Below are 11,982 nucleotides of genomic sequence, written 5' to 3'. Positions count from 1 at the left end.
ATGTAAACTAGCGTTTTATAAATCGAGTCTTTCTATAAGATACATACCCATAATATGTATTTATTACGAATAAAAAAAAAGGAAAAATTGTTGCAATTGAGAAATAGTGCTATCAATTTTATATATTATGTAAAATAATTAAAAATAGGGGAACATTATTTTGGTTCTTTATACGATTAAATTATTTTTTTTAAATGATATTTAAAAATTTTTAAATTAAATTTAAATTTTCCCGCTCATCCTTCGATTATTGCGTTGTGTTCGAAAATCTATTCATAGGAGTAGAGTAGTATCGAAATGACGAATCAAATCAAAAAGGAGGAAGAATCCTTTATCCTGATAGGTCAGTCGAACGCCATTCTATCTGATAAGTAGATTCTTGAACACAACTCAAAACTATTGTAATTCAGTATCTTTACATATGACGTGTCTCTTTCAAACACCACGTATTCAATGACCCATACTTTTTTCGCCTAATGTCATGTATTCCGCTGTCAAAATTTCGTATCGCGCGCTCGACTCGTGGTATTTGTTACAATAAACGTTATTGCATGTTAATGTTAATCATATCTCGTAGAAATGGTGAATATAGATACTATACGAAAGAATTATCCACTACATTGGCTCGTTTGGCATAACAGCTATGTAGAACTCGACAAGGAACTATCCACAAATCAGGTTTGCATCAGACTTTCCATTTAATTGCAACTCGTTTCATTTGACATTAGAGTCCCCACGAACCATATGAGACTGCACGAAACGTAATTAATACGAAATTTGCGGTTTAATTCGTATTTACCGATTGTGATTTATATCTTTATATGTATTCCATACTAACAATTTAGTTATCAATGAAAATAAGTTTGTCTCAGTGTAATTAATATCTTACAATAAGATAATTGCGTAATTGTTAGATGTAAATCGATAGTGATAAATTTTATTATACATATTCGGCTATTAGCAGTTAAAATGATGTATTTGTCACTTCAAAGTACTTTATTTAGTGTGCTCTTTTCATATATTACTTATCCAGATTGATGTTACAATACTTTAAAAATAACGATTCTATGTGAATCTATCAGCTGATCACGATAATTATAGCTCTTTATGAAGTATACAATATAAATGTCAGGCTATCGCAGATATTTTTTTTTACTGTGTTTGTGATACTTTGTTTATGTATAATAATTATACATCTTATTTTTTCATATATTAACAAAATTAACATTTTTATTTTATATATATAAACTCTCTCTCTCTCTCTCTCTCTCTCTCTCTCTCTCTCTCAAAATAAAAATAGTTCTGTTTGAATGACAAATATGCAAATTAAATATTATAATGACTACATGTTACAAAGGTATCATCAAAAGATAATAAAAATAAAAATTTCTATTAACTGTGGCTATATACTTTCTTTGAGATAAATTATACATTGATAAGATATGGATAAGATTAATTTATACATTGATAAGGTAGATAGGAACAGTTACATTAATATTTATAATAACTTATAGAGATAGCTTTATCAGTTATAAACACAATATATATGACAAAGTATTGTATCATATTTTGAACAATATATTATCATGTCTTTAAACAATTCTAAATTTATAATTATATTTTTCTAATTCATGCGTACACATTGGTCCAAGTTTTTATAGTATCTTATGTTAAAAGAAGTGTCTGAAGCCTCTTATAAAAAGAGAGAAACCTTACGTATGTAAAGATTTGCATATGTGACTCTTGATATTGTATTACTGAGATACAGTCAGGCAATTTGTTATATTTTAACATGGTATATTTTTAATACTTAATATATCATTTTTACTTCTTATAATATTGACAAAAAATAAAGATATAATATCACTATAATAATTATTTTAGGTAGTATGGTAAAGATATTTAAGATACATGTCAAAATTTGTTCTTTTTGTTGACTATATTGATGTAACATGAAATATTAATTATATACAAATATTTAAATGTTTTCTAGCACGATATAGAAAAACATGACAATCGAGGAAGGACACCATTAATGTTAGCAGTAACTTTAGGTCACGCAGATTCTGCTGTAGTTCTATTACAACATGAAGCTAATGTTAATACAGAGAATACTCAGGGATGGAGTGGTAATTTGCTTTTATCTATTTATAAGACATTTATATTTTGGACAAATTTATGTTTACTGCCACATCAAAGGATATATATAAATAATCAGTTTAATTTGCTTTAAAACAGTGGTCCAAGAAGCAGTGGGTACAGGGAATCCTGAATTGCTACAATTAGTGCTTGCTAGGAGAGATTATCAGAGATATTGTAATCGAATTGCTGGTATACCAGAGTTACTTCACAAACTTAAACAGGTCAGTCATCAATTTAACTAAATAAAATATACATATATTATTAAAATTCAATATAGCTATTTCTGAAGAATATTTACTTTTTTTTGATGATTGAAAAATTACTTGTTAAGATTAAATTAATTTATATTTTTTGTGTGGATTATTATATAAGAAATGATGATATTGACTTCCTTTTATTCTTAATTATTAATTTGATAATCCTAACAACAAAAATCTTTTTCAGGCACCTGATTTTTATGTAGAAATGAAATGGGAATTTACAAGTTGGGGTAAGAATAAATGATTTAATAATATTGATTTTTATCTGTAATTTTTAAAACCTGCTATATTGTTAGTTAATTTAACTAATCCATAATTTGAATTTAATACTTTAACATATATTTTCATTCTTTTTTATAACACATATGATTAACTGCCATTATTTTTGTTGACCAGTTCCTCTTGCATCTCGGATGTGTCCAAGCGATACCTATAAAGTTTACAAACAAGGTAGTAATGTGAGGATAGATACTACTTTGTTAGGCTTTGATCATACAAATTGGCAACGCGGCAATCGTAGCTATGTCTTCAAAGGACAGAGTAAGCATATAAATATTTTTAATAAACACTGTAATATTACTAACTGTGCATGGTTGTTTTATAACTTTATTTTTTTTAAATTGATTGATTATTATATTTCGGAAATGCCACAATTTTATTTGTTTGTTACTAAATTCTATGTGTATAACGCAAGCTGCATCAAATCCACCTTTGGCAATTAGATGTGAACGCAGTTATGTGTTCAGTGTGGGTGGTCATAATACAGGTGATATGATTCTAACATTTAATATAGGCATTATATATTAGAATTTTAGTAAAGATGTTAATATGGATCAACAGAGGATGCTTTTTTTTTATATAAACATTATATAATTTTTCTCATCTTTCTCGTTTTTTTCTAATTTTATTTCATTTATATTGATTATAATCTAATAAATTAGTAATTAAATAATATAAGACGACATTTTGTATGAAACACGTTGGTGTAACACACATAATACAATATTAAAATGGGGAATTTTTCTTTTCTTAAAACTCAATATTTATATGAATTATTCATATAATATGCAATATAAATATAATCTACAACATTTATATGATATTTTTATAGATGATGGGGCAACGATGATGGAAGTAGACCATGAAACAAGGAAAGTTTATGTTGAACATATGAAACTTATAGGAGATGATAATATACAATTAATGGAACCATCTGAAGAAGGCGTGATAGCTCGACTTACTAATCCTATAGTTACGACGTATATAGATACAGATAAAATTAGTTTTGAACGGTATTTATCATTATAATAGTTCATGACACAATATTTCTATTTTAGTTATTTTATTAATTAAATATTATTAATATGTTAAATTAGCAATAAAGCAGGTCTATGGGGATGGCGTTCCGATAAAAGCGAAGTAATAAATGGTCACGAATGTAAAGTTTTTAGCGCGAGTAATGTGGAATTAATAACTAAAACCCGATTGGAGCACTTATCCGAAGCAGATAAAGCAAGAGCTCGGGCACCGAGAACACCTTTACAATCATTTCTTGGTATTGCAGAGCAACAACAGGAGAGTTGCAGCGCTATAACTACCAGTGTAATTTTTTTCTCAATAATAATATTTAATCACAGAGTAATTTTATACACATACGCACGCGCGCGCGCGCGCACACACACACACACACACACACACTCAGGAACACGTATGCGCGCGCGCGCACACACATATACACATAAATATAAACAAATATATTATAGTCAAATTATATATTTTAGGAAGAATTTAATAACATAGGTAATCCCTCTAACATTACTATTGAAGAATACTTTGATCCAACCGTTGATCTAAATGGGAGAGATATAGGTCGACCAAAAGAAATTAATACAAAAATTCAAAAATTTAAGGTACTACAAATTGATATAAAAATCTGTTATACATTATATATATATATATATATATATATATATAAAGAGACATACATATATTATAATTATACATTATAATTTAATGAGTTACTATTTAATTTAGTTCAGTAAATTTATGTGTATTAATATTGTTATTATTATAATTGTTACTAATTTAAACTTTTTTTTTATTTTTAGGCAACTTTATGGTTAAGTGAAGATTATCCATTGAGTCTTCAAGAACAAATTATGCCAATTGTAGATTTAATGGCTATATCTAGTTCACATTTTGCAAAATTGAAAGATTTTATTCAAATGCAACTTCCAGCTGGTTTTCCCGTTAAAATTGGTAAGATCTTATTTATATTATCTTTTAAAATTGGTTGATCTTAATTTATAGGTGATGGATATCATGTAATACAATCACATATATAATATATTAATAATCTTTTTCTAGAAATTCCCTTATTTCATATTCTCAATGCAAGGATAACATTTGGAAATATATTTGGTTTGGATCAAGAAGTACCACATGTGGGCCATTTACAAGAAACTAATCGTATAACTTGCTTAGTCGATGATATTTGTTTTGAAGCACCTAGTGGATATACGAAATTGGGTAAAATTTTTGTTTAATATTTATGCATATGTTTTACATATATCAATTGTAATACGAAATGGTATTTAATGAACATTACTTTTGAACATAGGTGCAGAAGTCAGAACACAATTCAGTATTGAAGAGGAGGATGATTTGTTGCAGTTTGCTATTCAGCAAAGTCTTCTAGAAGCTGGCAGTGAACGTGATGAGGTATCTTTTTTTTGTGTGTTTATACAATTATCAAAGTTTTCTTGCATTTATAATATATATAAGATATATAAGATATGATTCTCTCTATTTTTATACATGGAAAATATTTTACATAGGTTGATATATGGGAAGCATTAAAAGCGCAAAAGCCATCTAGACCAACTACACCTAATATGACTACTGAAGAAGAAAGGCAACTTCAGAGGTATACAATAAACACATTAAAAAGAATGTTATTCATGTGTTATGTTTTTAGTAAATGTTGTCATTGAGAAAATATATTTTATTATTAATTTTGTGCATGTATTTTTGTGCTACAATTAATGTTCAGACAGGTGGGTGATTTTATTGTAAAAATATTAATTCCAGGTAAATTATTAGCAAATTTAGGAAATTTATTCCTAAATATATAAACTACATTGATTAGACTTTAAATTATAATATATTTTAAAAATCTGAAAAAAATTGCATCAAATTGGAATTATGTATAAATAATTTAATTTTTTATTATACAGAGCGATTCAGGCTAGCTTGGTGTTATATCAAGAAACAACTGGATCTGCCGAAGGTACTACAAATTCAGCGAGCATAAATGAAAATGAAGATAGTGACTCTTTAGAAGGCACAGCAGAACAGTTGAGATTAGCATTAAAACTTTCCGAGCAACAACAAATAGAAGAGGAGCAACGACGATTGTTAGAAGAAGAAACTTTTCGCCAAGTGCTAGAACTATCTTTGACAGACAAATAAACTTCCAAAGTGTGTGTGCAATAGTGATAAAAAATTGATTACAGTATACTTCCAAAAACATAAAAAATCTTCCAGTCTCGTCTTGAGGCTGTATGAGAAAAAATCATTTCCTATACAATTTATAGATTGCAAAGTACATTAAGGAATAATAATGTTGCTTACAATGAACATTTGTTATTGGAGAATAATAGTTGATACAAGTCAAAAAATGAAAATAATATAGTAATAGTTAATCAAGTTAATAATTTAAATTATGTTATTTATTTCTTTCTCTCTCTCTCTTAGCTACATTTTTATATAAAACGAAATGAAACCTAGACATTTTAATAAGTACATAGGGAAGTCTTGAAAATTACAATTGCTCTTTAAGAAAAAAGTACAGTCACAATTGACAAATAATCAAATAGCGTTTGTGTAAATCCTATTAACTGAAAGTAAATAATGTAAGTTATGACTGTTAATATCCACAATAAAAGGCATGTAATTCTCAAGCCTTCAAGAATTATTCGTCTGGTCCTTTGTCCTCAGTTTTAATCTCTACTTCTATGCATTTATATAGTGCACAATAATAATTACAATTAGAATACAGAAAAATAATCATAATTTTAAATCAAACATTTTTACAAAGATCTCCCTTTTCATATCTACAATAACAATTGTATGTAATATTTCAATACAATGACATATGTAATGAATTATTAGGAATTACATATAAGTATTTATCAATATGTGTTCATCCCCTTCCAAAGTTTAATGCGAAAAAATAAATTGAGCATACAAAATTTTATATAAGCACAGATTAACGATATTTATATTTAAGATAAGTAAATTTTATTTTTACATGTTATTTGATTGATACACTATATTAGAGGATTGTGTATGTATGCATAAGCTCGTAGTAAAATATGGTGTTTCAATGAAAAAAATTATTATATATTGTGTACTTTTATTAAAAGAGAATAAAGTTACAAGTATTATAATGTTCTTTTATATTAAAGTCAGAATTCAATATTTTGTAATGTTGTTAAAATATGATTACAACTTTCTTATGGGCATTATAAATAAAAACTTTATTCATATAAGACGTGTATAAATATAGCCCCATTTTATGCATTCACTTACCAATGAAGTTATGTTGAAAAACGAGACAAATAAGAAATTATTCCTTGATGACGTAATAAAAATTATCACAAACGGAATTATCAGTTATGCAAGAATTGGCAGTCATTGGACTGCCATATTTCTGCTATTCAAACTCTGCTTGCGCCCTAAAACAATTAAAGTTTTATATATATATATATATATATATACATACATAGAATAAAATTATATATATAACATCTCATAATTATAGTAAATAGTATAAGATTAGTTTCTATCACTATAATTTTTATCGAAGAAAAATCATTTTTCTCTTATATTAATAGACAAATTTGTATACAAACTTTGTAAAAATGGTGCTAAGTATAGTAGCACTCTGTATATAACGTCGTTCATTTTTATGTGCTTGCTGATGCCATTTTTTGCGAATAGCATTCCACCGTGTAGTATGCTCCTTCATTAATTGCTCCCGCGATTTAAGAGTTTGGCCTTCCTGTAATTATGTTACATGCAATTTTTATTTGTTAAAATATATAAATAACAGAAAATATGAACAATATACATATATTCACTTTTCTTATTTTTAAAAGTTTAATACAATTTATTTATATATACTGTTTTAAAATTAATAAATTTAAACTTGAAATATTTGTCAAAATTGTTTACTCACGTAATCTAAGTTCAATTCGTCCTTTTCTGCGAGTATAGGAGATGGAATGCGATTTCTTGGTATGGCCTCCTCACGAGGTAAAGGAGTTGGTAAATAATGGACATCATTTAGCTCTCCATTAGCATCAATTAAATTATTCGTTATATTGACTTCATTAACTATTTCTGGACTTGGGCTACGTATTCTTTACATAAATTAATATATTTATTTTAGTTCTGTATAGAAATATAGAACTGTGTATATAGAGAAAGAGAGAGAAACTAAGAATACCTCTGTGATAATTTAACTAAATCATTATTACATGTATTCACATTTTATATTTACACATACACACGTATACAAACATTATATGTATATAATGTATATTATTTTTGTTATATACATATAATTTTTTGAATTCTAAGATATACATATGGAATTTTATAAGAGATTACATATATTATATATATAAAAAAATACTGTAATAATAAGAAAATATAATAATATTCAACTGCCATAATATATGAGAATTCATATAATAACATCCTAAATAATATAGTACTAAAAACTTAAATATAATATAAGCAAATCTGAATATAAATAATACATAAACATAAATCTATATAATTTTACTTACTTAGGGACCAAATTAGGATTCCTTGGTTGATTGGCCATCCAAGCACGACATATGGGATAAAGTGGTGTGTCTTCTTGAAATTGAGCTAAATCAACACTGCGATCAAATAGTTTCATTACATATGTATGATGAAATGCTGTATCAGTTTGTACTTGTCGGCGACGTCGGACTTTTCGTGGTTGTTGAGAATTAATGGATTTTGTCCTGCATATTGTAATTATCAAAAAATTAATGATTTTGGATAGAGATAACTTTATATAAAATATTTTAAACTTTACATTTTTTTTATTGAATGTTTATAATCCTGAGCAGAACTTTCTTCGCCTGAGTCCGCTGATGAACCTGTATCACTATGTTGTAATAATTCTCGAAGAGCACCTTTCAAACGATCCCTCGCTACTAAGATATCACTATCTCCTATATAGACATAATCCAAGCTATATTTACAACTCAATAACACAAACAATTATTCACTTTTAATAGCTTGTACTTTTTTCAAAGTTATTACCATTTCAAGCATTATTACCTATTTCATCTTTTATTTCCACTTTTATCCGCCCTGGCATTATTGGCGGAGGTTGAATATTTCTTTTCTTCCCCATCTGATTATCACATGTTATCAAAGTTTGAAGTTATCATATTAATATTAATACAAGTTTATTTAAATATAATGCAATATACAATAATGCAATACGAGCTATTAAAATAATTTCTAGTATAACTATTGATTTAGTCTAACAATTAATTAATCAATAGTAAGTTTAATCATGAGATATGTAGTAAAAAATTTATATCATATACATATTATAAACAGAAAAAAGCTCTGTAAGGTATTCAAAAAGTATAGACTAGATTAATTATTTAAAAACAGTTAAACTATACATACATTATATTAAATTAATCAGCTTTTTGAATCAGACATCCGGATATTGAGATACATTTTTCTTTCATATATACACCTATAACAAATTATATTAGATATCATTAAAATAACATATATAAAATAAAAAGAGAGCACTAAATTTAATTTTTGATCCTTACCTGTTTTTTCTTTCTCTTTTTCTTTTTTTGGAATATCTCCAACCTGTTCCTAACTATTGTGTTTATTCATGGTAAGTCTGCCTATGATTGGAGTGTATCTAGATATGCATTCTAGGTCTGTACCAGAGAGAAGCCTGAGAGCGGCCATGCCCCTGATTTAGGTGGAACCCGTATTTGAAGCGCCTCTATGTCCATAAAACGTGGACATTGAACTACATAGCCATGTCCATGAAACTTTTCAAAGGGTAACATGCTATGTCCACGATTTGTGGTTCTGTTCCGTGCTATATGCACAAAGTGCCGGCAATATGACTGCAAAAATATGAATGCAAGACAAGTTATGTATACATCTTTAATGTAAATAAGATTTGTGGTCTCTCTTTCTCCATATATATATATATATATATATATATATATATATATATATATATATATATCGAGATTTATACTAAAAATAGCTATATACAATATATAGAAATTTATTCATAATATGACTATACTTGAAAATAAGATATTTTTTACCAGACTATTAATAAATAATTTATATATTTAAAGAGAGAGAAAGTTTGATATTATTTTCAATATAGATCCTACACATTTCTTAAGAATAAAAGTTCTAAATAATAAAGATGTATATATATATATATATATATATATATATATATATATATATATATATATATATATATATATATATATATATATATGTATATATATATACACACGCGCGCGCGCGCGCGTGTGTGTGTGTGTGTGTGGTATATACGTATGTATGTACGTATGTATGTACGTATGTATGTATAAAAGCAATGCGAAAGTTACGTGAGGAAGCGAGAAGGACAAGTAAAATAACAATAAGAGCGAACGAGATAGAAATAGCACGAGCAACGAGACTCGAGCTCGAGAATCGGATTTTTCTTGCGCGCTATTATTTTCCTCTCGCTCGCACCTATTACTGTCTCGCTCGCTCCTATTACTGTCTCGCTCGCTCCTATTATTGTCTCGCTCGTTCTTGTTACTGTTTCGCTCGCTCTCGATTCTTGGGTCCGCTTATCTTTCCGAGCTATCTATCACGATTGTCAAGTGTGACAAAGAAAGTAAGACCATGAGTAGAGAGCGAGCGAGATGACCTATCATCAAAGAGTTCCGAAGTCTCTTACAATCGGTTTCTTCGCTTCCTCTATCCATTCGCAATTCACGAAAATGTAAACATCTTATAAAATAAAAATTGAAACTTTTATTTTTAATTTTATCGGTTTGAAAGTAATTTTAATGAATTAATGAGATTTTGGCGATTAAAATGATATCAAACATGACGTAAATCGGGTAATTTTTAATTAATCTGATAATAAATATTTCATTATAATTATATATTTAATTAAATTTATGCGATTTATATCGTGTTTGGTATTATTTTAATCGCAAAATTCTCATTATTCTATTAAAATTACTTTCAAATGAATAAAAAATGCATTTTATTTTTTGACATATATTCGTGAATATTATAAATGAAGTCTCGTGTAAGAAATTTCGGAATCTGCGGCATCGGGAATTTTTTCGTTATTTATAATAATATATGACTTTAAATTGCCATAAAATAAAAACTAAAGCTTTTATATTTTGTTTGATCTTTTTTGATTAAAAGGGATTAATGAAATTCTTGCGTTTAAAATGACATCGAACACAATATAATTCGGATAACTTTTACTTATTGTTATATAAGTAAAAGAATGTTTCTAATTGAAAATTATTTGAATAAAAAATGTTGGGTTTAATGTGATTTTACAATTAGTCGTAAAAATCATATTAATTCTAAAATTATGTTCAGTAAGATAAATTAAGTAATATAAAAATTTTAGTTTCTAATACATTTTCAATGTTATCAATTGTGGTGTTCACATGACGTCTCCTGGTCTAAATATGTTCAATATAATTAATATTAAATGGTCTATATATTGTGCAGTGAAACAATTTATTTTAATTTATTATATATATATATGTATATACAGGGTGTCGCAGATCACCCGTTTCAGCCGAATATCTCAAAAACTGAGCGCGGCAGACAAAAATATTTCAAACAAAAGTTGTAAGGTTTCAAGTAACGCATTACATGGTGATATCAGTATGACCTTGAAGAGTGTTGTCAAGATCAGGGCAAAATCACTTTGGATTTTTTAAATGGAACTCGCTATTTTTATTACATATTCTTGTAGCTCATCTCAAGAGCTTTCCAAAATACTATAATTAAGTTAGTTTTAATTAAGTACTTTCCGAGTTATGAGGCTTGAAATCATTTCTTAATTTTACATAAACCGTAAAATATCTTGTAAAATATTCATTTTTCGATTATCTTACCTTAATACTTTTATGTACAAAATAATGAGAGGAATCAATTGGTGTAAAGAAAACATAGTTGTTTCGAAGAAAAAATATGTAATTGTTAATTGCAAATTAAAAGAACAGTTAGAAGGAGACAAAGAGTGAGTTAAGCTAAGATTAAAGTTAAACGACGTTGGTAGAAACAGGCATAAGTCAACGATTAAATTATAAGATAAATCGCGATTTAAAATTCCCGAGAAAATGCGACGAATAAATAAATCGATAATATTCGGAATATCCGATTGTGATATGTACCTTTTATAATATAATAATCGAAGCGTCTCAATAGACATTATAATCGC

At 27.3% G+C, this 11,982-nt stretch overlaps 2 protein-coding genes across 3 annotated transcripts; one reads left to right on the top strand and one right to left on the bottom strand.

Annotated features, from left to right (window-relative positions):
• Positions 1-447: 447 nt before the first annotated feature.
• Positions 448-6,863, top strand: LOC145971680 (ankyrin repeat domain-containing protein 13D). Of its 2 annotated transcripts, XM_083099603.1 has the most exons (14): positions 448-678; positions 1,994-2,129; positions 2,239-2,363; positions 2,587-2,632; positions 2,799-2,942; positions 3,097-3,168; positions 3,514-3,694; positions 3,779-4,004; positions 4,184-4,312; positions 4,511-4,661; positions 4,770-4,931; positions 5,023-5,123; positions 5,240-5,328; positions 5,639-6,863. In XM_083099603.1, the coding sequence occupies exons 1-14, from the start codon at positions 580-582 to the stop codon at positions 5,871-5,873; spliced, it is 1,896 nt and encodes a 631-aa protein (XP_082955729.1). In that variant the 5' UTR covers positions 448-579; the 3' UTR covers positions 5,874-6,863. The 2 variants fall into 2 exon arrangements, with proteins under 2 accessions (XP_082955729.1, XP_082955730.1); XM_083099604.1 differs by lacking the exon at positions 3,097-3,168.
• On the bottom strand, positions 6,808-9,604 carry Mip40 (Myb-interacting protein 40). Its single transcript, XM_083099605.1, has 8 exons — positions 9,302-9,604; positions 9,147-9,219; positions 8,787-8,862; positions 8,539-8,677; positions 8,261-8,464; positions 7,645-7,828; positions 7,319-7,467; positions 6,808-7,141 (listed from the first exon to the last, which is right to left on the bottom strand). Exons 3-8 carry the CDS (start codon positions 8,860-8,862, stop codon positions 7,120-7,122), a joined length of 774 nt encoding a protein of 257 aa, XP_082955731.1. The 5' UTR covers positions 9,147-9,219; positions 9,302-9,604; the 3' UTR covers positions 6,808-7,119.
• Between the last annotated feature and the right edge of the window lie 2,378 nt (positions 9,605-11,982).

This window comes from Camponotus vicinus, unplaced genomic scaffold (assembly GCF_025532165.1).
Source record: "Camponotus vicinus isolate PSW18456_S1 unplaced genomic scaffold, iyCamVici1.0 SCAF_5, whole genome shotgun sequence".
NCBI classification, from domain to species: domain Eukaryota; kingdom Metazoa; phylum Arthropoda; class Insecta; order Hymenoptera; family Formicidae; genus Camponotus; species Camponotus vicinus.
The sequence above is the reverse complement of the archived record's forward strand: the minus strand, read 5'-3'. Positions and strand labels throughout refer to the sequence as shown.

Excerpts from the sequence above, each read along its gene's own strand:
- LOC145971680 (XM_083099603.1), top strand. The coding sequence starts at position 580 with ATGGTGAATATAGATACTATACGAAAGAATTATCCACTACATTGGCTC. Across the intron at positions 2,633-2,798 it reads ATGGGAATTTACAAGTTGGG|TTCCTCTTGCATCTCGGATG; the intron begins GTAAGAATAAAT and ends TTTGTTGACCAG. Across the intron at positions 5,329-5,638 it reads GAAGAAAGGCAACTTCAGAG|AGCGATTCAGGCTAGCTTGG; the intron begins GTATACAATAAA and ends TTTATTATACAG.
- Mip40 (XM_083099605.1), bottom strand. The coding sequence starts at position 8,862 with ATGGGGAAGAAAAGAAATATTCAACCTCCGCCAATAATGCCAGGGCGG. Across the intron at positions 8,465-8,538 it reads AAACATTCAATAAAAAAAAT|GACAAAATCCATTAATTCTC; the intron begins GTAAAGTTTAAA and ends TACAATATGCAG. Across the intron at positions 7,829-8,260 it reads AATCCTAATTTGGTCCCTAA|AATACGTAGCCCAAGTCCAG; the intron begins GTAAGTAAAATT and ends ATTTATGTAAAG.